The 23,498-nt window shown below is 36.3% G+C and overlaps 2 protein-coding genes across 12 annotated transcripts in view; both read left to right on the top strand.

The window, feature by feature from the left end:
* The first annotated feature begins 59 nt into the window (after positions 1-59).
* Positions 60-4,614, top strand: LOC149691917 (transmembrane protein adipocyte-associated 1-like). Its single transcript, XM_089869394.1, has 10 exons — positions 60-220; positions 549-746; positions 826-958; positions 1,033-1,195; positions 1,279-1,475; positions 1,543-1,603; positions 1,677-1,779; positions 1,861-1,941; positions 2,030-2,159; positions 2,687-4,614. The coding sequence occupies exons 2-10, from the start codon at positions 607-609 to the stop codon at positions 2,942-2,944; spliced, it is 1,266 nt and encodes a 421-aa protein (XP_089725520.1). The 5' UTR covers positions 60-220; positions 549-606; the 3' UTR covers positions 2,945-4,614.
* A 2,265-nt stretch (positions 4,615-6,879) lies between these two features.
* Positions 6,880-23,498, top strand: part of Wnk (Wnk kinase) — a 53,635-nt gene continuing 37,016 nt past the window's right edge. For 3 of the 11 annotated variants that reach the window (XM_089869385.1, XM_089869386.1, XM_089869380.1), the window contains exons 1-3: positions 6,881-7,038; positions 14,594-14,950; positions 15,462-16,719. In XM_089869385.1, coding sequence (XP_089725511.1) covers positions 14,685-14,950; positions 15,462-16,719 — 1,524 coding nt within the window. In that variant the 5' untranslated portion in view covers positions 6,881-7,038; positions 14,594-14,684. Of the gene's footprint in view, positions 7,039-10,895; positions 11,192-12,073; positions 12,358-13,102; positions 13,145-14,593; positions 14,951-15,461; positions 16,720-23,498 lie in introns of those variants that run through there. The other 8 variants (XM_089869388.1, XM_089869387.1, XM_089869390.1 and 5 more) reach the window with 6 other exon arrangements.

Below are 23,498 nucleotides of genomic sequence, written 5' to 3'. Positions count from 1 at the left end.
ATAAAATAAGCTCAGTTCAGATCAGTTCATAAAGTTCTCCTTTGACCTTCCACCTTCCACTATTACTCATCCTGTCATTTTCCCACTTTTATCCATCACGGGCGACGGAAAAGTTTTGATTTTAAATCGTACTTTGTGCAGTTATTAATAATTAAACCGGTATATTTTGTTTTAATAATGAGTATTTAATTTCGTTAAGGTTATATAAAAGAATGAAAAGGTAAATCCATGAAATTGATTAATAGTATTTCAATATGTTAGGCTTAAGGGGATTGTTTTAGTTAAGCCTTTGTCATCTCTAAAAGGGGAAAATCATGTTTTGGTAAACAAGTTACCCAATTTTTCAGTTAAAATATTTGTCAATCTGATAGTTGTTAACTAGTTTTGAGTGGAAAATTTATATAGAACTGATAAATTCGTGTACCAACCAAGTCCAACTCGAATGTTGTTAGTTTTGAGGGGCAAAGCATATTGATATATATATCTATTTACTACTAGAAGAACATAGAAGTAAATAAAAATTCTTCTATTTCTTCCTTAAAATTTAGGCTATGCACTAGTTCAATTGTCGATCTTGGTTTAAGTAACCTATAGAGAACTTTAACGATGTTTCCGGACGACAATACATTAGCTTATTCATTAGAGCAATCAAGATTAGGTATTAAAAATGAAAATGTCACACCCTCTGACATTGTCGAAGAATCTGTTTGCAAATGGATTCTGTATGAAGAGATACTAACCTCTCGGTAATTATGACACTATTTTCAAATACAAAACTTAGAAAGGTTTATCCCTAATCTTAAAACATTTTCTTAAAACCAAAAGGGTTCGATATTGGGACATTGGTATTATGGTCCCTAATATATTATTCCTGTTTTTCTTAATAATACGATTTAATCGAGCCAGATTAAAATTACGGGCAACAAGTAGCCCTATTTTCTCTACATTTTATGCCCTGGTAATATTTATTTTAAACTTAAAAGAAAATTAACGGGGAATTGTAAGTTTAAAGGGTCTCTATTAAAATTATAGGTAGTCGTTAACGCTGTTATTAGTGTTATAAGATGTGTAGTATCAATGACAGTTAATGCAGCTGTACCTGCCGGTAGTCTTACTGACAAAGTTCTTTGGGTTGCTGTAAGATTTTTCTTACTCTCAACTGAACTGAGTGTCCTCATTTTTGGACTTGCATTTGGTAAAGAACTAAAAACGCAGATTTTTTAACTCGGTAAATGATTGAAATTATACTGAGGAAGGATTTACTTCTGATATATTTAGGCCATCTAGACAGTGGAACGAGTATCAGAAGAGTTCTTTTGGTAACATCTATGATAGCTTTAGCTTATTCCTGCACTCAAGGTGCATTGGAAATAGTTTCTCCAGATGGAACCTTTATGGTTGTTAGCAAAAATTATTACATTTTTGGGCACGGAGGAATGCTTTTTTGGTTTGTCAGTTCCATCATTTATTCTGTGGTAAGTTATAAGAACACACCCTAAATTAAATGGGTCAAATTATTCAAATTGTCACTGTATAATTCAGATTTATTGGGCCATTTTTGTCCTTCCTTGGACACCAATAAGAGAAAGACTGGCTCTACCATGTAATATAATTCAAATTAACTAATTTTAATCATAATGAATGTTAAACATTTGTATATTATTATTATATCTTAGCTAAACGCTCGTTTTACTGGTATGCCCTATTTTTGGCAACACTTAATATGACACAAGCTGTTGGTAGCGGATTACTTTACTATAGAGAGGATTGTGGCCTTTGGTTGGTTAAGTTCATTTATTTAAAGTGTTTTACTTTTAAGTAAATGAACTTCTAGAGAAGTCTAATTAATATTTATTATAGTGTGGTTGATGTCACAACTTATATTTACTTCACAATCTTTACTCCATTGGTCTACAGAACGTTTTTGGCAGATTTTTTCAGGTATGGATGTCTTGGAAAGGGTTTTTTTTTTTATAGATTACTGAGCCTCAGTGCTAAAGACGTGACGTGTTCCTTGTTTGTCTTTTAGTGTGGCTCAACCGAGTATAATGTTTTCATATAAGGCCCAAGTTGATGATGTAGTTGAAGACGATAATGTTAGTCTTCCCCATCAACTATCATGTTCTTCTCTGAAGACCGATTCAGACTATATCTATCAGGTTACCCCATTTCTCTAATAATCTTAGATTAAACAGGGTTCGTACACGACCTGGATAACCTGGAATAGTCAGGGAAATTGAAAATGGGCCTACAAAGTGAGGGAAATGTCAGGGAAAAATATATTGGTGGGAAATTGATAGTCTGGATAACAGTATAAGGGTGACCAAAAAAGTGTTGTCTGAGACTTGAGCAGAACCCCAAATTCGCGGAGCTCTCTTCGCTCGCTCCGGTTATTTATGATTTACTTATGGTTAAATTAAACGAATTAATTGGCTTATCTTTATAACAATGACAACTCGTGCAAAAATGATTCGAGTGAATTTAGATTGGTTTTCATATATTTACGCCTTGTAAGTTATTGCATATGGTCAGGGAAATTTGTGGGATTTAGTCAGGGAAAACCTGGGAAAGTCAGGGAATTTCATTCCAAACATTTTGTACGAACCCTGTTAAATTAAACTTAATTAATTAACATCTTCTCTCACATTCTCTTTCTTTGTTTCTTTCTTTCATAAATAATCTTCAGAACAACTATGTTTATGACAGCACTCAATTTGACGCTTCAAATGTCAATCCACTCTATGTTCATTCCCTCCAATCTCCTGATAGTTTAACAGGAGGTAGCGGGGGTTTTGGTGGGGGGAATAACACTGGGGGGGAAGGTGGTTCTATTGATAGTGCCGGTAGCATTAATTCTAGTCCCCCTAAAAATAATGCTGCTGCTCTAACTGGGTTTGGGGGATACCAACGTAAATACCCCAAAATAAACAGTAATACACCTTAATTTTGTTGAATTAAAATTAAAATTAAAATGGGGAGAGAGAGAAGTTTGAAAATTTGAAAATAGCCAAGAAAACAAAATAAATATGAACTATATTGATAAGTAACGGAGGGTTTTTTTGTAAATAAATTGTAAGAAATTGTATAAATAATTATAATAATATAGAAATTAATTAATATGAATTCAATTAACATTGATTTTTAGCAGCGAAGTAGCTAGGTTATTGTAGTATTACATTAATTGGCCTTATTCCTGATCAACGCCACCGAGGCGTAGCGGCGACTTTTGGAACTATAATAATACGGTAGCCAATTACAGGTGGCGCTGGAGTCGATGGACTCTGATGGAGATCTGTTATTTTCTCTATTTTGAATCATGTGAATAGCCAAGGCTTAACAAGCGATATGGTTTCAAAAGTATTAAAAGTTGATTTTACCTTTCTTATTCTGTCTAATATTATGAAATAAGACTTTCGGAGTAAGTTTCCATTTGATTTTGGTCTATTTGGAGATTATTCGGTTAATAATAATTAGTTAAAACATGTTTTTTGAAGTTGAAGCGGTAATAATCAAAACATAGAAAATAACAGATCTCCATCAGAGTACGTCAACTCCAGCGCCACCTGTAATTGGCTACCGTATTATTATAGTTCCAAAAGTCGCCGCTACACCTCGGTGGCGTTGATCAGGAATAAGGCCAATTAATTAGTAAATTCGAAATTAATTCGATAATGTCCAGACAATTAAATTAAATTAACCAAGTATATAAATATATATTGTATTTTAAATGTAGGGAAAGAATAGATAGATGATATTAGCGTTAAGTCCGGTTAAGGAATAGAGAGAGGGAGGTTTTTAACAAAAGTAGACAATATATCGTAGACCAAATTAGGCAGGCGATATTTATTTTGTTAATTAATTAATTAATTTTGTGTTGCAATCAATGTACGTCTTGTTTTTTTTTTTAATAATTTTTTTGTGATATTAATTTTAAGTTCTGTCTTTATAAAATACTCTTAAAGAAATACTTTGAATGAATCATTTAAAAGTGTCGTGTAAAAATAGTTTACTAAATAGTAAATAGCCATTTATGTATATTTTTGCTTGGCTTTACTTTCGTTGATTGGCTTCTAAGTAAAATAAGTACAAACATAATCGCTATCATATATATATATAACAAAATAACATAGTTTTTATATTAATATTAACTAATGAATAATTAATGAAATGACGCATTAATTAAACAATTAATTAATTAATCATTCCAGGATTGAAGTAGGTGAGTTTAATAATGAATGGTTTAGAAAAAAAAAACAAAAAACATTGCTTAAATGTTACCCCATTAGAATAATTATTGAACCTTCATTAATATTAATTTTAATTTTAGTACACTAATTAATTACTTATTATTAGGTCTCCACTCCCACCTCAAAATATTTTTACACACATACACACCATTTAGAACGATTTCTATAAATTTTCCACCAAATTTAATCTAAAACTAACAGGCATCTAAGCAGATCACACACAAATAGGTTTTATTATAAAAATATAATGTATATAAATATATTTAAAAAAGTAGACTCCTACGATTCATATTTCGCGAAAATAAATTATGATGATTTTTGTGTATATCGTAAAAAAAAAGAATAAAATTGAAATAACCTCTAGAAATTTCCGATATTTTATGACTGTCATCAGTTTTGCGCCTTCAAATATCGCGCGCTAAATATTCCCGCCAAAAACTGGCGCGCTGAAAGCCTATCTCAATGGCTGAAAGTTCCCGCCAAAAACTGGCGCGCTGAACAGGTTTACAGGTTTACAGGTTTAATTGTTCGCCGTACAATGGTACGCCCTTTTGAAACAGGGCGGCTCCCTACAATTGGGGGAGCGCAGCAGAAGTTAAAAAGTCCAACAAAATGCGCAAATGTTTGTGGTGGCAGCGGGGGACGGAAGTCTTGAGACCTATCGGTCCAGATAATGTGGTATGGACGAGTCAGGGTGGGCGCGTCGCCAGGCTTCATTTTTGGTCCACCAGGTCGTGAGGATGGTCCGAACGGCGTCGTGGTCCCACACGGAGCCCTCCAGACCGAGGACAACTTCCAACGGGCTACCACGATTGACATGTCGCCAATCGGAAGTCGCGGGGGAGGCACATGTCTCTGGACACTCCATTAAGACGTGAAAGACATCTTCGTCCTGGAGACCACAGAGGCGACAGGTGCGCTGGTAATCGCCGAAGTCGGCGCGGCGGACACCCGTAAGCAGGGACCCCGTCCGTGCCTGGAAAAGGAGGCCTCCTCCGTGAGAGCCATCATAGCAGGCCTCCACGGAGGGAAGCGCTTTAGCCCCGTAGTGCCGCAGGCTTTGCTTGGCGGAGATTGCGGAGCGCCACGTCCGTTCAGCGTGCTCGGTTGTTTCCCCGTCGACTTGGCTGGCCCAGGTAGTTCTCATTTATAACAAAATATTTTGAGTTCAAACTTCAATGTGATATTTAATTTTGTTATAAATATATACAAAGGTTTCTAATCAACATAAAATCATTCACAAGTTACTCCTACACCGTAACCTTCACGTAGGTCCCTTTTTTCCATTTTGCAAAAAAGGGTCGAGTTTAGGGGATTAAATTATGGCAGACTTCCTGGCCGGAAAGCCCGGAATAACGTTGCACGAAGGTAGGGGTAGGGTAGATGTTGAATAAAAAAGGTCCTCTGCTGAGCTCTGGCTTGTGGCGCCTCAAGGTCGTTTGACGATGAAGGTCGTATTAACAAGAACAAAACTTGTTTCTCGTTATCTTGATGACGTAGGCGAAGTAATTAGTGAGCAAAGGGTTTCGAATTTTCCATCCTTGATATCTTTACTATATTTCATTAAGAAATTATCCAGCCATAGCTCCTTTAAAGGATCTTAAAATATTTGTAGAATAGACAAATTCGTTTATTACAAGCAGGGAAAACAACACACAGGGGCGTGGCCGCCATTGGGGTATTCTCCATCTCGCCAAGAAGCAACGCCAGACGGAGCCCGGGTTCACTACACGTGGGAATCCAACCAACTGGCGCTACCTCTGGCGGAGCTTCTTGGCGAGAGGGAGGATACCCCAATGGCGGCCTCGCCCCTGTGTGTTGGTTTCTCTGTTTGTCATGAAACGAATTTATTGTGGTAACCATGAAGAGGGTTATGGGGGTCAAAAGGTTAAGGGGTGGTACCCCATGGCTTCTGTATTTGGGTTTAACACAAATTGTAGGCAATTTTTGAATTCAATTGAAATGTCCAGAACTATACTGTTTCCCCACAATGCAACACCTGACCTGTCAAGTTAAATCTTTTTTCCCGTGAGGGGCCCGTCACTCACTTGCATGTCCTATACCAAAGGAATATAATGTGTAAGACGTTATCTTGAAAAACAAGAAAAAGGAAAAGAAAACCCTACCCTCCAATTACGGGTAACCTGAAATCATGGAAAAATTCGGTAGGGATTAGCCCCTTGACCTTTCTTTAACCCTTTCAACACACGTGTGGGGTGGTTTGTGTTTTTAAAAGGGTTTGTCCGTCCGTCAATCACGATTCTCCACGGACCCTCCTTATATACTAAAGAAACCCTTTGTCAATACCAATAACTTTCCAAGTACGAAACCCAACCAAGTTTCTATAGAATCCCAGAACGAAAGGATGAGACAAGTTCATGGTTAGGATTATAATACGTTCACACCCCTACCAATTCCTCCCCACAGTTGGTTTCTAATTTTAGGCAATGGGAACTTGAGGATGATTTTATCTAGACTTTGAAACCAAAATTTCGTACGCGGCAGCGCGAAGGGAAAGTTTTTTTTTTCTCTCTCTACCGTTTATCATAACAATAATTGTTTTTTTGCAATACTATTTTTAGAATTTTAGTGTCTGTAAGATAAAGATCGTGGTTTTGAAGAAGTGGTTCGCGTACTGAATAGTCAGCACTGTATTTTGTGCCTTCGATTTGTGTTTCGGATCTTTTCTCCAGTTCAAATAGTCTTCGTTATATTTCGCTGAAAAACGGTTGACTATACGGTACAACCAAAAGTTAATAAACTTTTGGTACAACGCAACAAATCTCGAAAGGTTAGTAATATATTTCGTATTTTCTATGATAATTTTCTCTTTTTTGTGTTTGTGTATGTGTGTTTTTGGTTGTATTTACAAACCGGAATAAGCTAGAAGTTTCAGTTTTCTCTTACCTTTATTGAAAACTACTTTATCTTAACATAAGATATCGGTGCGCAACTTGAGTGTATAGTATTTAAAATTCTTAGAAAGCGATTTGAACCGCTTCGGTTCCAGATTAGAGGCGTCTTTCGTTACAAGTAAAGACGCTAAACTTTGCAAAAAAATATTATTTTACCTTTTGCAATCTTCAATATTAATTCGCAATCTAAGAAGGGTATATTGATATCATATATAAAATATTGAGCGAAAAAAATGGAAAGAAAAAAGCAATACTTTCCAAGGTTTTAAATATAATTAAATTTCTTAGAATGGCAATGCTTGAAAAAAAAAAATATTAAATCATTTACGATTCGCGGAAAAATCACGTGAGGGAAGAAATTTGACTGGCAGCGTTAAATTAATTAATTAAAACTATTGGAATCAGATCAGGTTCTCGTACTAAGGAAACCTTGAAACAATTTAATTAAGTTATCAAAGATACACACCGTTAGGTAAGCAGAATAAAGTATACTACATATTAAGAGTATACAGGGTGTTGCAAAAACGATGGTAGGAACCGAAGTACATTGGGATGGTGCTATTGGAAATAAATTTTGAGTCTATGACATTTCCCACCGTTTACAAGCTATGATTAGAGTTTTTTATGAATGACCCCTTAATTAAATTAGCTTTACCTTTCGGTTTCTTACTTAAATTTAAGGGGCCATCCGTAAAACCGTTACATTTTCGAACCAAAATTGATTTCCCATAGCTCGGTGTCTTCATCCTACTGGGCGCGTACAGTTCTGACCCTGAAACGTCACACCCTTCTATCTCTTACTGGAGTTTCATCCCCCCTAACGGTTGAAACAGTATTCCACGCGCAAAAATGCCAACCAGAGAGGGGCTGCGTGACGTCAGACTATCTCTTCCCCCTAGAAAGTTGTTAGCTCCCCATATCCCCTCTTACAAGAGCGCTCCCAGAGGCAAGGATATACAGTCTCTACCCCTCTCTACCATAGAACCATTCCACTGTATTTCGGTTTTACCACCTTTTATAGAACACCCTGTATAATGAAACAAGGCTATTAAAATCCTTTCAACTTCCGATGATCACATTTCGAAATTAGTTTAGTAAGATGTAGGTATAGCTTCTAAAATATCACGTTTGGCAGCAGCATCCTCGAGAAAGGGTTGTTTAAATTTACTCTTTTGCCAATTTTCTCTCCTTAATTCGAAGAACGCCTGACTCTAGCAAGGTTGGTTGGCACGTTACCTATCTGATGTCCCCCGCAGTTTTTTCTAGCTTAAAATAAATCTTGGCTGTAGTATAATCGGTTTAATTCTCTCCTTACGGATGGATAAACAAACTCGAGTACCCTTGAAATAAAAAGTGTACCAACACCGAAGAAACAAAGTCAAGATTGCCTGCCCTGCCTTCCATTAAAGAAATGCAATTCAGGAAGTTAGATTGTTTTGGAACGGTTCCCCCTTACGCTCTCAAAATTGCTTTCGATGCTGATGACTTTTAAGTACGTTGATTAGAAGTAGACATTTGGGAGAGTAATGGATGCTAGTAATAAAGTGCCCTGGATCCCCTAAATTTGAGATACAATATCTCTTATTCGAAATGAACAGACGCAAGTCCCGTGGAGTTACAGGATTAAGTAGATTTCTTCTACTTGGAATTGTTAAGAGGCCATAGACTCTATCTGAATGAAGGTAAGGGGAAGGGCTTAAAACTTTATTAAAACGGCCGCTCCTCCTTCCTAGCGTATCATTGGCTATTCACTTATATCGGAAACCTTCGACCCAAGGCCTACTCGTTCAGAACAAGCGAAGATTCGTATCTGGAGCCAGGAGTTCATAATAACCCCCCGAAGGAGGGTTATTATGAACTCCTGCTGGAGCGAATAGGTCGCGAGAGTCGCGCGCACTGTATCAATGTCACGTGGTTTCAAAGTTCATGCTGCTTTATGCATGACTTCAAGGGTAACGGGTTCTACAATTAACTCCTCCCCTTTAGTTCAAACAGAAAGGCCCAGAAAATGGTCTGTTAAACCAAAGAGGGTAGAAAGAGGGGGAGTTGAAGTTAGCGGCTTTGACCAGGCATTTTGAGTGTTCTCGCTTTTCTCTTTTATTTATTTGTTATATTTTCCTTCTAATATCCGGTTCACCGTATTTCAACCAATAAGAGGGCACTGAAAGATGCGCGCGCACACCGGAAGCTTAGAGGTAAACTATGAAAGCGAGAACACTCCAGCCAAGCCTTCTACTCCCCCTCTTTCTACCCTCTTTGGTTAAACATTCCAAGTTCAAGAAATCTATCCACCCCTGCTATTCAAAATGGGGGCGGGGATGCTCAGTGTCGCTCGCTTCATATAGGGCAAAGACAGAACATTGATGGGTATGAGGACAACAAAGACAATAGATAAGGCTTCAAAGTTACCAGTCCACCAAAGGGATTTTGTTTGATAAGTCTGATTAAGTCGTATCTAACGTCTTTGTTGTCCAGAAAACCAGGTGTGGACTTTAATCCCCGACTTTTGAAAAAGGGTCTAATGGCGCCATAATTCTACGCATTTATATTTAATTCTTTTGGGGAAAGTAGTTCATTAAAAAAAAGTGTATACTTTAATTGCGTGATTCATTCCCTCCCTGTCGAGTTTTGGTTTCATTTTTTTTTTCTTTTGAAAGCCCCGAATGTTAATGAAAGAGGTACCATTTGGGGATGTACGAGGATGATTTGGTGTCAAAGTTTATTATACTTTGAGGAAACCTTGTAGTTCCTTATTGGTCATCATTTCAAAAATCTCCTAGACGATATATTTAATTGGCCCCTTTAGTCTATGAGCTTTTTCTCTCTCCTCTCCCATTCTCTTTTTTTGTTAATCCAGACATAATAACAATAAATATGATATATAAAAAAAATGAGAACTCACAACCTAAATTTGTTTTTATGTTATGTCTCGATCTTAAAAATCATTTCCCCGTTTCAATAATTTTTACTGATTTTTTTCTTCTTCTTCCAAAGTGGGGCCATCCCGTATTTTTTTATGTTCAATAATTATTTATATCTCATAGTCATTAAGATATTGTTAATTAGTATTCAAGACTGATAAATATACTTCTAATATCTAAGATTATGGAGCTACATGTCTTGCAGGTGTTGTATATTTTAGCGGTTTGGAGTGTAACTAGTGGAATATAATTATTTTCGGGCCGTTCAGGGTTAAGGGTCAAACGTTTCTTTATGATATAAGCTTAGGGAAGCTCGCAGACTGTCAGTCTGCTTTTATAAAATTTTACCCACAAAGCACTGCGCCAAATTCTATCTTTTCTTGGTTAGAACAGTTTCATAATCTAGGTCGTAAAGTTCTGACCTTAAAAAAAATCATCCTTCACCCCGATATTTTGGTTTCTTAACTTCAGTCTTATGTTTAATGTTAATGACGCAGTAGCTAAGCCTAACCCTTGAATTTCCTAATCCTAATTTAACTAATTAACAAATTAATTTCAATCCCTGAATGTATTGCAGTTTATGCACGTGCTGACAATCCTTAATTTTACCATTTTCGAATATTTCCTGTCCCAAAACTCAGGGCATTTTAGGAGTAAATGCGCTTTCTCTATAATGAATATCAACATTAAATATTCAAAATACCCTCTTAAATTGAATCTATCCCGGCATTCCCGGGTACAAAATGGACTCGTCCAATCAAAATCTCTCCCATGTAGGCGCCTCTGATTATTTTTACGGAAATGCGTCGTCTGCTTTTAAGCCTAATATCAAACGTCGGGGTTTTTCTCTGTGCGGATGTTCGCGTTTCCGATGTGAGGAAATTTTTAAATGTTTTCTTAGAGAAATTTTACGAAAATTCGCTGAATCTTTGTTGAATATTTAGCCGGATCATTTCGTCCTAAAGTACTTGTGGTTTTTAATTGTTTTTCGTGATAATTAAGTCGCAGCGAGTACGTGTGTTTCGCGTTGCTTTGTGTTGTGTGTCATCTTCTCTGAAGTTTCTTAAGCCTTGGCTACTTTATTATGGAACAAGGAATATCTCTAAAGGTAACAAAACACGATTCGTTTATCGTTGGCAACTTAATTTTAGGGTATTTTGAACTTGTTTTCGCGTTTCCCCGAGCGTTTAAAAGGGTATGGCGTAATGTGTGTTTATTATTTAGGCTTAGCGCTTTTGCGATCCGACTAAAACAAACCGAGGCTTATAATACTTTTTTTTTACAAAGGAAGGGGAATGGAATGGGGGGTTGGGGCCCCACAGTCTAGGAGGGCATTTTTCTACGTCACATATGTCACGTATGACTATGCTATTTTGTAAACAAGAGAATTCCAAAGGTTTACGGCCTCTGAAAATTAAACAAAAACTAGTTGAGCTTCGTAATTTATTTATGATGTTGCATCTCGGTAGTTTTGTAAAAAGGAAATTCTATTTTAAAATCGTACTAAACTTCCTTTATTATAGAGGAAATTTATGCAAATTTTCCGACTGTACTGGTTTATAAAAACCTTGAAAATATTTTTAAAATTCTAAAATTTAAAAATTAACGAGAGATGAGAATATCTAAAGAATTCTTTAGCGCTAAAATGAATATATATAAAAAACATTAACCAAAGAATAATAGCTGTCTGAGATATCTAGACTCCTAGAGTGTAACGACCCACGCTGCGTATCTCCTTTGATTCCAGACTGAAAAAAAGAAATAGCTTTGCTAAGCCTTTTCTAAAACTCAAATTTAGATTAAGGAATAATCTTTCACCTGGATCTGTTTGTGAAAATAACACTATCCCTTAAAAAAATTAGAAATAAAAGTCGTGATGGCATCCCTTTAAAAATGTGTTTGGCGCCCTTTCTCTCCCGCCCCTTGTCAGTGGCGGCGGCCTTCCTCTGACGCATGCGCTAAGCGTAGCTAGTAAAATATATGGGCGAAGGGCGGGAAAGCATCCCCGAGACGGGGGTGAAGTTCGGCGCCGTCCTACGAAGCTCGTACCACGGCACGATAAAACTAGTCAGTTTCGGGCAGACGAATTTTAGCCGTAGAAGGGACTAAGCGGGTTTCCCTTTGAAGTGTGTGTATGTGTGTGTTTCGTCGGTGGGCCTATTTTTGCGCGGATTCTACGGAGTTTTTTGCGCGTAAATTTCTCTCTATAAATCCAAGGATAAGATAAAAAGTTTCAGCCATTCATATAATTGTCTCCGAATATGGAAACCCATGGTAAGAATTTATTAGCCAAGTCTTAACGTTTAAATCCAAGTATTGCAACCAGGTTTTATTTTGACCCAAGTGATTTAAAAAAAATCCTTCCTAAAACGTTTGTGCCAAATTTTTGCGTTGAAATGAACGATTTTAGGGTTTTTTTTTCAATTAAAAGATACTATTTAAGTTTCCTTATTTTGGTGACAAAGTTTTTTTAGTGTCAAGTTCTGACGATTTTTTCTTCAGATTTAATTTCGAAAACCCTTTGGGCCAAAATCAATTAAATACGGAGATTAAATCTGATTTGTAAATTATTTTTACCCAATTTCTTTGCGATATTTCAAGTATTTTAATTTTTAAAGAAAAATAACATCCTTGAAAGCTGGTTTTTGCGTAAAACACGTAAAACACGAACACCCCCTTTTTAAAAAATAACCAAGGCTTAACACTGTACGGACGCCTTGATTTTTAGGGTTAAAAACTTAATTTTTACACGATTTCGCAATGAATTAGGTTTAAAGAAAGCTATTTAACATAGACTTTAACATCGTTAATGCAAATTACGTTCGTTGTCGAAACTTTTAAACTGTTTCTAAGTTCAAAGTTGTATCCAAAAAAAAAAAGGTGTAATCGGAAAAACACTTTCTAGATAAATTTCTCTTGAACTTTGTGTCGACGTGATTAGCCCGATTAATTTGATTAAACAGCTAGTTTAAGATCCACTCGAACGCTTTTTTTTAAATTTCCTACCTGTTATTTATAGATATTATTAAAACAACTGAGGTTTAAGATTAAGAAGTCTCAGGTAAACCATTTTTATGGTTGTTGCGCTAGAATTGCAGTTGGCAATATTGTATTACTTCGTATAAGTGGCTTTCTATATTGTTTTTGGGCTGAAAATAGCGTCTATGTAGCGTAGCGTAAAAGTATTTATTTATTTATTTACTATAAAAGATTACAGTCTCAGTTTGATTAATCCCGGGCAATTTCTCCCCCTTATAAGTGTGCTTTTTCCATAAATAAAAAGTGTTTCTTTCAAGGCTGCTACTCTATCGATTTATATATGTATTTTATAAATCGAGATTGTACGTGCCAGAGTTTGGACGTGTAAACGTCAAGCTCTGTGCTTTTTTTATTACGTTCCATTATTGCGAAACGATTGCTTTCAAATTTCCCGTAGTTTCTAAATAGAGAAACACTTTTTATTCATGTCCTGACCCTTATGAAAAGGTCAAATACTTATTTGACCCCTTGGACTGACGGGAGAAAGAGAAATAAATAAAAGTTCGGTGTAAATTTTTTTTTTCTTCTTTAAACCGGTGATTATATTTTTCAAATTAAATTTGTGGTGGTTGTTGTTATTTAAAGGGAGGGTGAAGTGGAAAATCAAGTGGTTTTTTTTATCGATTCTTCCACTAATTATAAGACCAGTCTGCATAGTGAAACATTCAGGAAATAGTTCCCTCGGAATGATTTTAAAATTCAAATTAGGTTCTGATTTTAAGGATAATTTTAAATAAGGACCTCCGACCAATTGCGTAACGCCCTGCAGTCCTGTTAACAAAATTCCAGTTGCACGCACTATATCTCACACCATGAATGTGTGCACATCGCGCGCAAATTTTATCAAATATCGCGGATAAATTTCATTTGACATGGAGCGTGCCACGAGAATTTTGTTAACAAGAAGGCAGTGCGATACGCGATTGGTCAGAGGTCCTTATTTCAAATTATAGAGCAGTGTCGGTAGAGAGGGGAGTAGACTGTTTATCCCTCCCTCTAGGCGCGCTTTTGTAAGAGGGGATACTGTACGCGCCTGGTAGGGGGATGACACTGAGCTAGAGCTAGATGTCAGTTCTACGTATGCAAACGTCATACCCTTCTATCTCTTAGCTAAATGTCATCCCCCTACCAGGCGCGTACAGTATCCCCTCTTACAAAAGCGCGCCTAGAGGGAGGGATACACCGTCTACTCCCCCCTCTACCGACACTACTCTATGGTATGACGTTTGCATAGTAGAACTGACATTACTCTATACATAAAAATCTCAACCTATTTTGAATTTTAAAATCATTCGGAGGTATTTCCGTGTTTGTTTCTTTATGCCGACTGGTCTTATAATATGTAGAAGAATCGATAAAAAAAAAATCACTTGATTTTCCACTTCACCATCCCTTTAAAGCTTATAGTGGCTTTAATTGTAATTATATTTAATTTAAAATATATTTAACGAGGGCTTTTATTTGCTTGTAGAGTTGTTGTATCCCGGCGCTTTTTTTGATTGGAGGACGGGGTTGTATTTGTCAGGGTACTCGAGCGTGCCCTGACTTCTCGTGGACTTGACATGTTGAGGAGTCGTTCCCGAGACGTGCAGCCCGATAATGGGGATTCCCAGCAGCAAACCGGTGGACATCTTCATCATCAGCAGCAGTTAAAGTCGGCCCTTGGCTACTTAGTCGACGGATCGTCAAATATTCTTAAACGGACCTCTTCCAATAATTTCCAACATTCGTCGTCGTCGTCTTGCGATTCTCATTCGTCAAATCATTTCGCCAATAAACAAAGCCTCGTCAAAAATAGATTCGCCCAAAGATATCACACGCATTGCGGGTAATTATACTTATAAATTTTTTTATCTTTATACTTTCTGTGATTTCCCAACTTTCCCCCCCCCCCCCAAATCTGAAGTCAAAATCTCTTTGGTACTACTATTTTTATGGCTCCGTCTCGGTGATATCTTGGTTTGGTACTTGTGTCACGAGTGTGGGGGGTTTTTTTTTTCCACGTGATACTAAACTAGTTTTCGCCAAGCGACCATTGATTAGGAATGAGTGACTCTCTTTCTATACGTCTACTCTTTACTCCGACTCGCGATTACTGATAAATAGATAAAGAAAATACTTCTCAAATAGTTCAGGATCTAAAGTCAGTGCGCGTTCTCTTCTTACAACTAAAAGTCAGACGAGATAATTTGACAGTTCGAGAGAAACTTAACCCTTTTTGGCTCCCAGTCAGTCTCTTAGTCGAGGTCTTAAGCGTTGGTCTATTTAACACGCTAAGCCTTGTCCCTCCAGCAGTTTCTTAAGCCTTTTCCCTTGATTTCTTGTGAATATTTCTTTAGTAGAAACGAGCGTATTACTACTAGCGTTACGACGGCCGATGGGTCAGGATCGAGTGTGGCTACGTCACCAGTCATTACCCCTTCTCAACAGAGCCCAAGCGCTCCCGCGACCAATAAGTCTTCATCACCGTCTCCGCGTCAAAGCCAAAAACGCCAACAGCAAAACAATAATAATAGGCGCGCGTTTTCTTCGTTGGCTGGCGAAGGGACATTCCGACCCATTTCTCCCAAAGATAATACTACTAAAAACCAATCAACGTTCCTTAATAATTACAAGAACAACAATAACAACTACACGGTGTCAACGAAAACCGTCGAAAACCATCGACCATGTCATCATGGTGTCGTCGGAGTCAAGGGCGTCTCGAGATTGGTGGCCCCTGTTTCCCAGAACGGAGTTCCAATCGGTGGTGTCCCATTGGCTAATCGACCCCGAGTGGCTAGCGATTCCTCGCGACAACGTCGCCAGATACGTAGCGGAAGTACTCCGCCCCCTAGCGTCAGAGACGGGAAAGTTTTACTTCTTCAAGGCGTTCGCAGGCAGAACTCCGATTCGCAGTCCCAACAAGCTCTCTGTTGTCCCCAGGAACACTTAAACGCTCTTAAAAAAACTAGTCATCTAAGAGGTTACAATCACAATAAAGGAGTTGGTGGTGGTGGTGTTAGCAGCGTATCCGGTACTGGTACCATGGCGGCCGGACCCGCCTCGAAGATACCGTCGGTACAATCTCACCGACCTCCCAGTCGGGATGGTCTTCCTAACGGAGGCGCCAATCAAAATCGACCTCCGCCAGGCAATCTTAGCGACGAGGATGACGTTAACGCGTCATCTTCACCTACCCCGACCCCGACCCAAGAAGGAGGACAAGGAAGAGTCTGTGATAGTAGTGAAAAACATCGTGAATCCGATGACCATCCCGAGGACACTCACGTGAACGAAAGGACGTTACGGTTATATAAACAGGAGTCCGAAGAGGCTAAGGCCAACGAGGACAGTAACCCTTCGGGACAGGGTGCTGGCGGTAATAACGGTAGTGGTGGTGGTGCCGGTGCCGATGGCGGTGGTAACGGTGGTAAGGATAATAACGCGACGACGGACGTAGTGCTCGAAGAAGATGAAGGTGTTAAAGCCAGGGATACGTCGCCTGATGGACGATTTTTAAAATTCGAAGAAGAAATTGGACGTGGTTCCTTTAAAACTGTCTATAAAGGATTGGATACCTCAACTGGAGTTGCAGTCGCCTGGTGCGAATTGCAGGTAGGACAAAAACCTTTTTACTTTTCTTTATACATTTTTGGGGTGCTACTGTTCGCAACAAGAAATTTCTTGCTTGGTAGAGAGGTACATGGGGGTCAACAATCTGTACAGGACTTTACGCCTGCCTGCCTGTGTAAAGGGGACATTTAACTTATCAAATACTTGTCGAGAGGAATGTCTCTCTCTCTCTCACTCACTTTATCACCCCAAGTTTTATCTCTTCTTGTAAAAGGGTTATTTGCCCTTATTGACTAATGACAGACACAGTCCTTTGACTCTTTTAAAATCTATCCAAAGATAACGTAGACTGCTGCGTAGTTTTTATTAGGTTTTTTGAAGTAAGCCAGGATTTTTCATAATTCAAACTCGTTCAAAGGGTTTAGAGAAATTTTCCCCAACCCCGTTTGTTAACATAAACCGGCAATAATTTACGATCTCGAACTGAATCGAACTGCTAAACTACAAGATTTTTAGTTGTAGTTGTAGATACGGGTTGAATTACATTCACAAATGACTCCCAATACAGTACTTGTACGCCCGCTATCTATTCATAGTTTTCAGAATATGAGGATTTTACCGTTTACACAAGGAGGCCAGACCTCGCAGTGGAGTCAAAAAGCCTCCTTGTGTAACACCTGCGCTCCTGAAGCCTGGCCTCCTTGGCCCGGGTAATTGGTACGAATCCTCCTAGTAGGAAAACTATGTATAGGTCGCCCCTTCCAGTGTACGAGTACAATAGTCGCACTTTTTTTAAAGTGCTTTCTAGTAAAGTTCTATAATTTATAAATTGGATATTAGAGTATTAAATTAATTTGCTTTTAAAGTTAATTTACTAATATATTTATTAGTCGGGTAAAAATGTAAGTTAGACTTTTCGTCGCCTGGTGGGATTATGTAATTAACGCGTTTAAACTTTAAACTTATTTATTATCCCAAACCAGTTTTGCGCTCTGACTAAGAAACCATGAGAGAGAGAGAAAGAAAAAAATAAAATCAAAATCTCTCCTTTCTTGTCAAAAAATTGGGATCTTGGAAAAATGGTTTTCCTTTTAGCCTCATTTTCTCTCTTACAAGTCTTTATCTTACCTTAACTAGAAATATATCAATTTGAAGTACATGTTCTCGACTCAAATGTACAGGGTGTTACAAAAAGGAGGGTGGTGGGAACCGAAGTACAGTGGATTTAATAGAGTAATGTCAGCGCTACGTATTTCAACGTCACTCCATAGCGTAATCTCGGTAGAGAGGGGAAAAACCAGTTTATCCCTCCCTTTAGGCGCGCTTTTGTAAGAAGGAATACTGAGCGCGCTTGTTAGAGGGGATGACACGTAGCTTGGAGATAGAAGGGAGTGACGTTGGTGTACGTAGCGCCGATACTACTCTCCATGCTCCGTGTCATCCCCCCTAACAAGCACGCTCAGTATCCCCTCTTACAAAAGCGCGCCTAAAGGGAGGGATAAACTGGTTTTTCCCCTCTCTACCGAGATTACTCTATACACGATTTTGTACTAAGTACCATCTTAGGATTAAAGTGTTTTACGGATGACCCCCCTTAAATTTAACTAAGAAACTGAAATACATTGCTATTTTAATTAAGGGGGTCATCCCTAAAAGCAGAACACTGAGTCAGATTCGCCCGGAGTCGTAGTGTTTTACGGATGGCCCCTTAAATTTAACTAAGAAACTGAAATACAGTGCTATTTTAATTAAGGGGGTCATCTCTAAAATACTTTGACTATAAATCACGCGGAGATTTAAAGTGTTTTACGGATGACCCCTTAAGCTTAACTAAGAAACTGAATTACAATGCTGAGTTAATTAAGGGGTCATCCTTAAAATACTTTGACTCGGTCCAGTACCGCAATTTACGTAACACCCTGCTTGTTCACTGAGAACAAAATATAGTTAGAAAATAGATTAACTCGAAGTACTAATTGACAAGCGTTTTTGTAAAGTTTCTCGGTATAAAAACACGCACCTAAAACGCAATTATTCAACCTTCAATCTTTATTATTCAATTGATTTCCCTAATTATCAATTTAAGTAGAATTACTTTTATGTAATAACTGGAAATTTTTAAATTCTGGTCTTGACTAACTAGTTTTAATTTAAATAATCCCTTTCCAAGGATTTAAATAATTTATTGAGTGTATAGAAAATTTCACTTCATTGCGAAATGTTTATCTTTTTCAAATATTTGAAAGATTTCATTTAAGATTTTGGGGATATTTGGGTTGGGTGTTGAAGATAAATTTACCTTTTTATCTTTGACGAAGAATTTCTTAGCCAATGTTTTATCTAAAGTTAATATTTTTGGGTTTAATGAGCTTTATTTTTAGTTTCCAAATTTATTAAAAATATATAAACTTATATTTATTTAAAAAAAGTCGATAAAACCTTAATGCAGGGAGCAAAGCGGTCCTATAAATCCTATATGTTTGAACCTGTCCTATATTATCCTATCATTTCTTGAAAGGTCCTATAATATCCTATATATTTGACTTTGTTGAAGTTTTTGTATAGTTAAGCATCAAATTCATCAAAATTTAGCTCTTTAATTGAGATCACATTTGAATAGACACCGAAATGGCGGAGTTCAGGATTTTTAATATATTTTTTTTTAATTAAGTTCCTCTTTTCAAAGTAAAGTCCAATTTAATTATTTGAGATTTTTCTACATAGTTTAAGCCAAAATAATATTACATGATATAATATAATTTTATTCGTATATTTTCCTATAAAAATGAATTATTTCTCCTATAAAAATGAATTATTTCTCCTATAAAAATGAATTATTTCTCCTATAAAAATGAATTATTTCTCCTATAAAAATGAATTATTTCTCCTATAAAAATGAATTATTTCTCCTATAAAAATGAATTATTTCTCCTATAAAAATGAATTATTTCTCCTATAAAAATGAATTATTTCTCCTATAAAAATGAATTATTTCTCCTATAAAAATGAATTATTTCTCCTATAAAAATGAATTATTTCTCCTATAAAATCCTATAATTCCAAGGAAAAAAATTCCTATTTTTGACTGGGCTCGCTGTTAGTGGTTACCCCCTTGTATTTATTGATATGAAAAATGATTGTCCGGGAAAAACAAAACCATTATGTTTAGGGGAAAAAATAAATATACAAGCTGTCATTAGTTTAGTAGTCCTTAGAAGCGGGACAGACGCACTATGGTATGAGCGGGAAAAAATGTATAGATATAACGTGAAATTATCAAAATTGCTTGGTTGTTTTGGGTTCTATAGGTAAACTTTTACTTGACCTCTATCTCTCTACTCTCCCCTATGTTTTTACCGGTAACGTATCCCCCTTGGAAGGAAATTTCGGAGAAATATAGACACTAGATCAATTAATCAAATGGTGCCGACATTGGCCCACCACCCCACGTGGTATATACCCCCCTTCACCTCACCTACCTTTAGGGCAAAAGATGAGAGGGAAAACTCCCAAATTGCCAAAAAAAAATGGTTCCTGGTATAATTAACCGTGGGAAAAAATGGATATTCACTATTTTTTTCTTCCCTTATAATATTATTCATCTTCTTTTGTGTGTGTGTTCTATTTTAGGGCTTTTTTAAAGACATAGGCGGGTTTTTTCTTCTTTCTTCAAAGGGGCCTCCATTTTATTTTCGGTCTAAATGAAAGTGAATGCCTAAATAGGTTTTGTAATTAAATTGTCACTCATTTTCCAGTTTTTGTTTGCGGTTCCGTTTCTGTTTTTATCTAAGTTCCCATATAGTGGAAAAACAATTTGGGTATTTTTTTCCTTCTGAGTAATTTTAGATCTAATTATATTTAGAATTAAGTTAGATTTAAGTTAAATTTTCTTTGTCGAAGTTAAGTTGGATTTAAGTTAAATTTTCTTTGTCGAAGTTAAGTTGGATTTAAGTTATATTTTCTTCATCCAACTGAAATGAGATTTGAATTTTCCACATTGGAATTAAGTTACATTTAAATTATCATTATCGAAATCTAGTTAAATTTAACTTTTCTACGTCGAAATCAAATTCGATTTAATTTAACTTTTCTACGTCGAAATCAAATTCGATTTAATTTAACTTCTCTACGTCGAAATCAAATTCGATTTAATTTAACTTTTCTACGTCGAAATCAAATTCGATTTAAATTAACTTTTCTTCGTTCAAATCAAATTCGTTTTAAATTAACTTTTCTTCGTTCAAATCAAATTAGATTTAAATTAACTTTTCTTTTTTCAAATCAAATTAGATTTAAATTTTCTTTGTCAAAATCAAATACGATTTAATATTTTTCATTGCAATTAAGTTAGATCTAAATTTTGTACATATGACTCAATTTAGGTTTAATTTCACGATAATGGATTGGGTCTAAATTAACATACTTGTAAAAACCCCCAAATTAATTATATATTTTCTCGTTCGTAACGAAGTTGCGACGTTGTCACGCAATCCTGGGTTTTCTTACTACCAAACTACGCCACCCACGCATGCGTACTCGAAACTATTTTATTTTTTAAGGAAAAGTTGATACATAATATAGTACAGTATTCGTATGAAGCGGCCGTCTTAGCGTTAAGAAATTTGGCAGCAAAGATCGTACAGGAAGAAAAGAGAATTCAAAGGTGCATTGCATTTCTCCTCTCTCGAAAAAATGTCAATCTCCAACTTCCCTTCATCTCTCTTTAACCAATTAGGCTTCGGTTTTACCTTTGTTTAAATTTAAGGCTGCGTGTTAAATACATCTGGTGGGATGACGTAGATACTTCGAAACAAACAGGGGGAAACCCTTCAAAAGGGATTGTTTAGAATTTAGAAAGATAATTCTAGTAGTTGTTATCAGTTTGAAGTACTCAAACTTAGTTCAATTAACTTTAACCCCTTCTTTTTAAAACATAGGCTTGAATTTAACCCCTTCTTTTTAAAACGTAGGCTTGAATTTAACCCCTTCTTTTAAAACGTAGGCTTGAATTTAACCCCTTCTTTTAAAACGTAGGCTTGAATTTAACCCCTTCTTTTAAAACGTAGGCTTAAATTTAACCCCTTCTATTTAAAGGTTCGATTGACTTTAACCCTTTTTGAAAAATAGGTTAATCTTTAACCCCTTCTTTTAATTTAAAAATAGGCTTAACTCCCTTTTTTGTTTAACATCCTGCTGTTGTTTTTAAGTTTAGGTTAACAGGATATCCTCAATTTGTTATTTAAAATATATACGTTGAAAATACATTGAAAGGTTTATAAACCATACCTATATTTGGACAATAATTTAAAATTAATTAAAATTCCTAGAAAGTTTTATTTATTAAAATAAATTTGGACCCGAGGATTGTATTACATACAATCTTACTCATTTTACAAATGTTTAAAGTTCAGAATCAATCCGGGATTGGATTTCAAACCATTGAACTTAAATAATTTTAAATATAATATCGGATTGTATATGTAGCCCGAGCCTTTTAAAGACCTTTAATAAGAAAAATATGTCCCGCTCTCTAATTACACGTAAGGCGAATTAGGAATTTAGTCATTTTTAAATCCTTTTAAATTTGTTTTTATACAAAAATGGCCGCTACATCCGTTTAATAAGATATATATTATGCTAATTTTTCTCTTGATTTTATTTAAAAAAAAAAAAGAATATAGGTACTAGTTTCTTAGATATAAAAACCTCGCCCAAATTTTGAAGAAATGAAATTTATTACAGTGTATTATATTCTATCCTATAATTATAGATTAAACCCTAAAACATTGTTTTTAATTAATTTTAAAATTATTGTCCTAGTTCATGGAATATTATATTTAATTTTGGCCCAATTATTTTAAAATACTTAAATTGTTTATGGTAATTTGTGAGTGACTTTATTATCCCTTTGAATAATATGAGACTATACTATTTTCAATACTAAAGGGGTACCTAAATATTCGAAATTCCGTGTTATGAATTTAATAATGACTAACTCACGCAAATAGATATTTTTCTAACCCCTTTAGTCAAAACTCCCCCCCCCCCTTTTCTCAGGCTCATTGCTGTGTTGTCAGCCCCTTTGTGAGCCAAGGCAGTCAAATACTGATTCGAATTGAACTCCTAGCCTTTATTTCTGCAGATTCTTGGCTAACAAACGGACTGGCAACGCATATAACTTAATGGAACCGATCTAATAGATATTATCTCGACTTAAACTTTAGTATCCCTTTGAATCAAAAGATTAATCTATTTTAAATTCTTAACTCTTTGGGGCTTGCCCGTACGAAATGTCTCAAGGACTTGCATTTTCTTGAACATCTGAGTTTAGCATTAGTTATATATATATATATATATATAAATATAGAACCATAAGTTTATGAGGTATATGTTCCATAAGTATGACACTGTCTATACTTCGCAATGCTAGAGACTTACAGCTCGAGCTAGTTCGAGAACGACAAGCGAGAATTGACTACACTCGGTTTTGCAGTCAATTGTATTATTTAGTCTGTACTAAGCCTTTGACAGTGCCTCACAGGCGTGGCTTTACGAGAATCTATGACCTACTTCACTTCATGACAAGCTCTCAGTAACCAGAGAATTTGACGTTTCACCAAGAAGTGATATCTAGCTTACTAAATTCGCCACATTTCTAGCTTTATCTCTAGTCCAAACGTAGGTCCGGAGTTAATCCCCGCCTCTAAATTACAACCAGCATCTCACTGGTTCTTGAAAATTCCAATGACGAAAATTAGTTAGGTATTTTCCGACTGAGGAGAGGCGAAATAGCCCGTCCTCCTTTTACGTCTCCCTTGTAT

Source organism: Phalangium opilio, unplaced genomic scaffold, assembly GCF_054372755.1.
Source record: "Phalangium opilio isolate 3A_F unplaced genomic scaffold, DU_Popi_V2 ptg000025l_1, whole genome shotgun sequence".
NCBI classification, from domain to species: domain Eukaryota; kingdom Metazoa; phylum Arthropoda; class Arachnida; order Opiliones; family Phalangiidae; genus Phalangium; species Phalangium opilio.
Note: the sequence above shows the minus strand (reverse complement) of the source record. Positions and strands in the feature narration are given on the sequence as shown.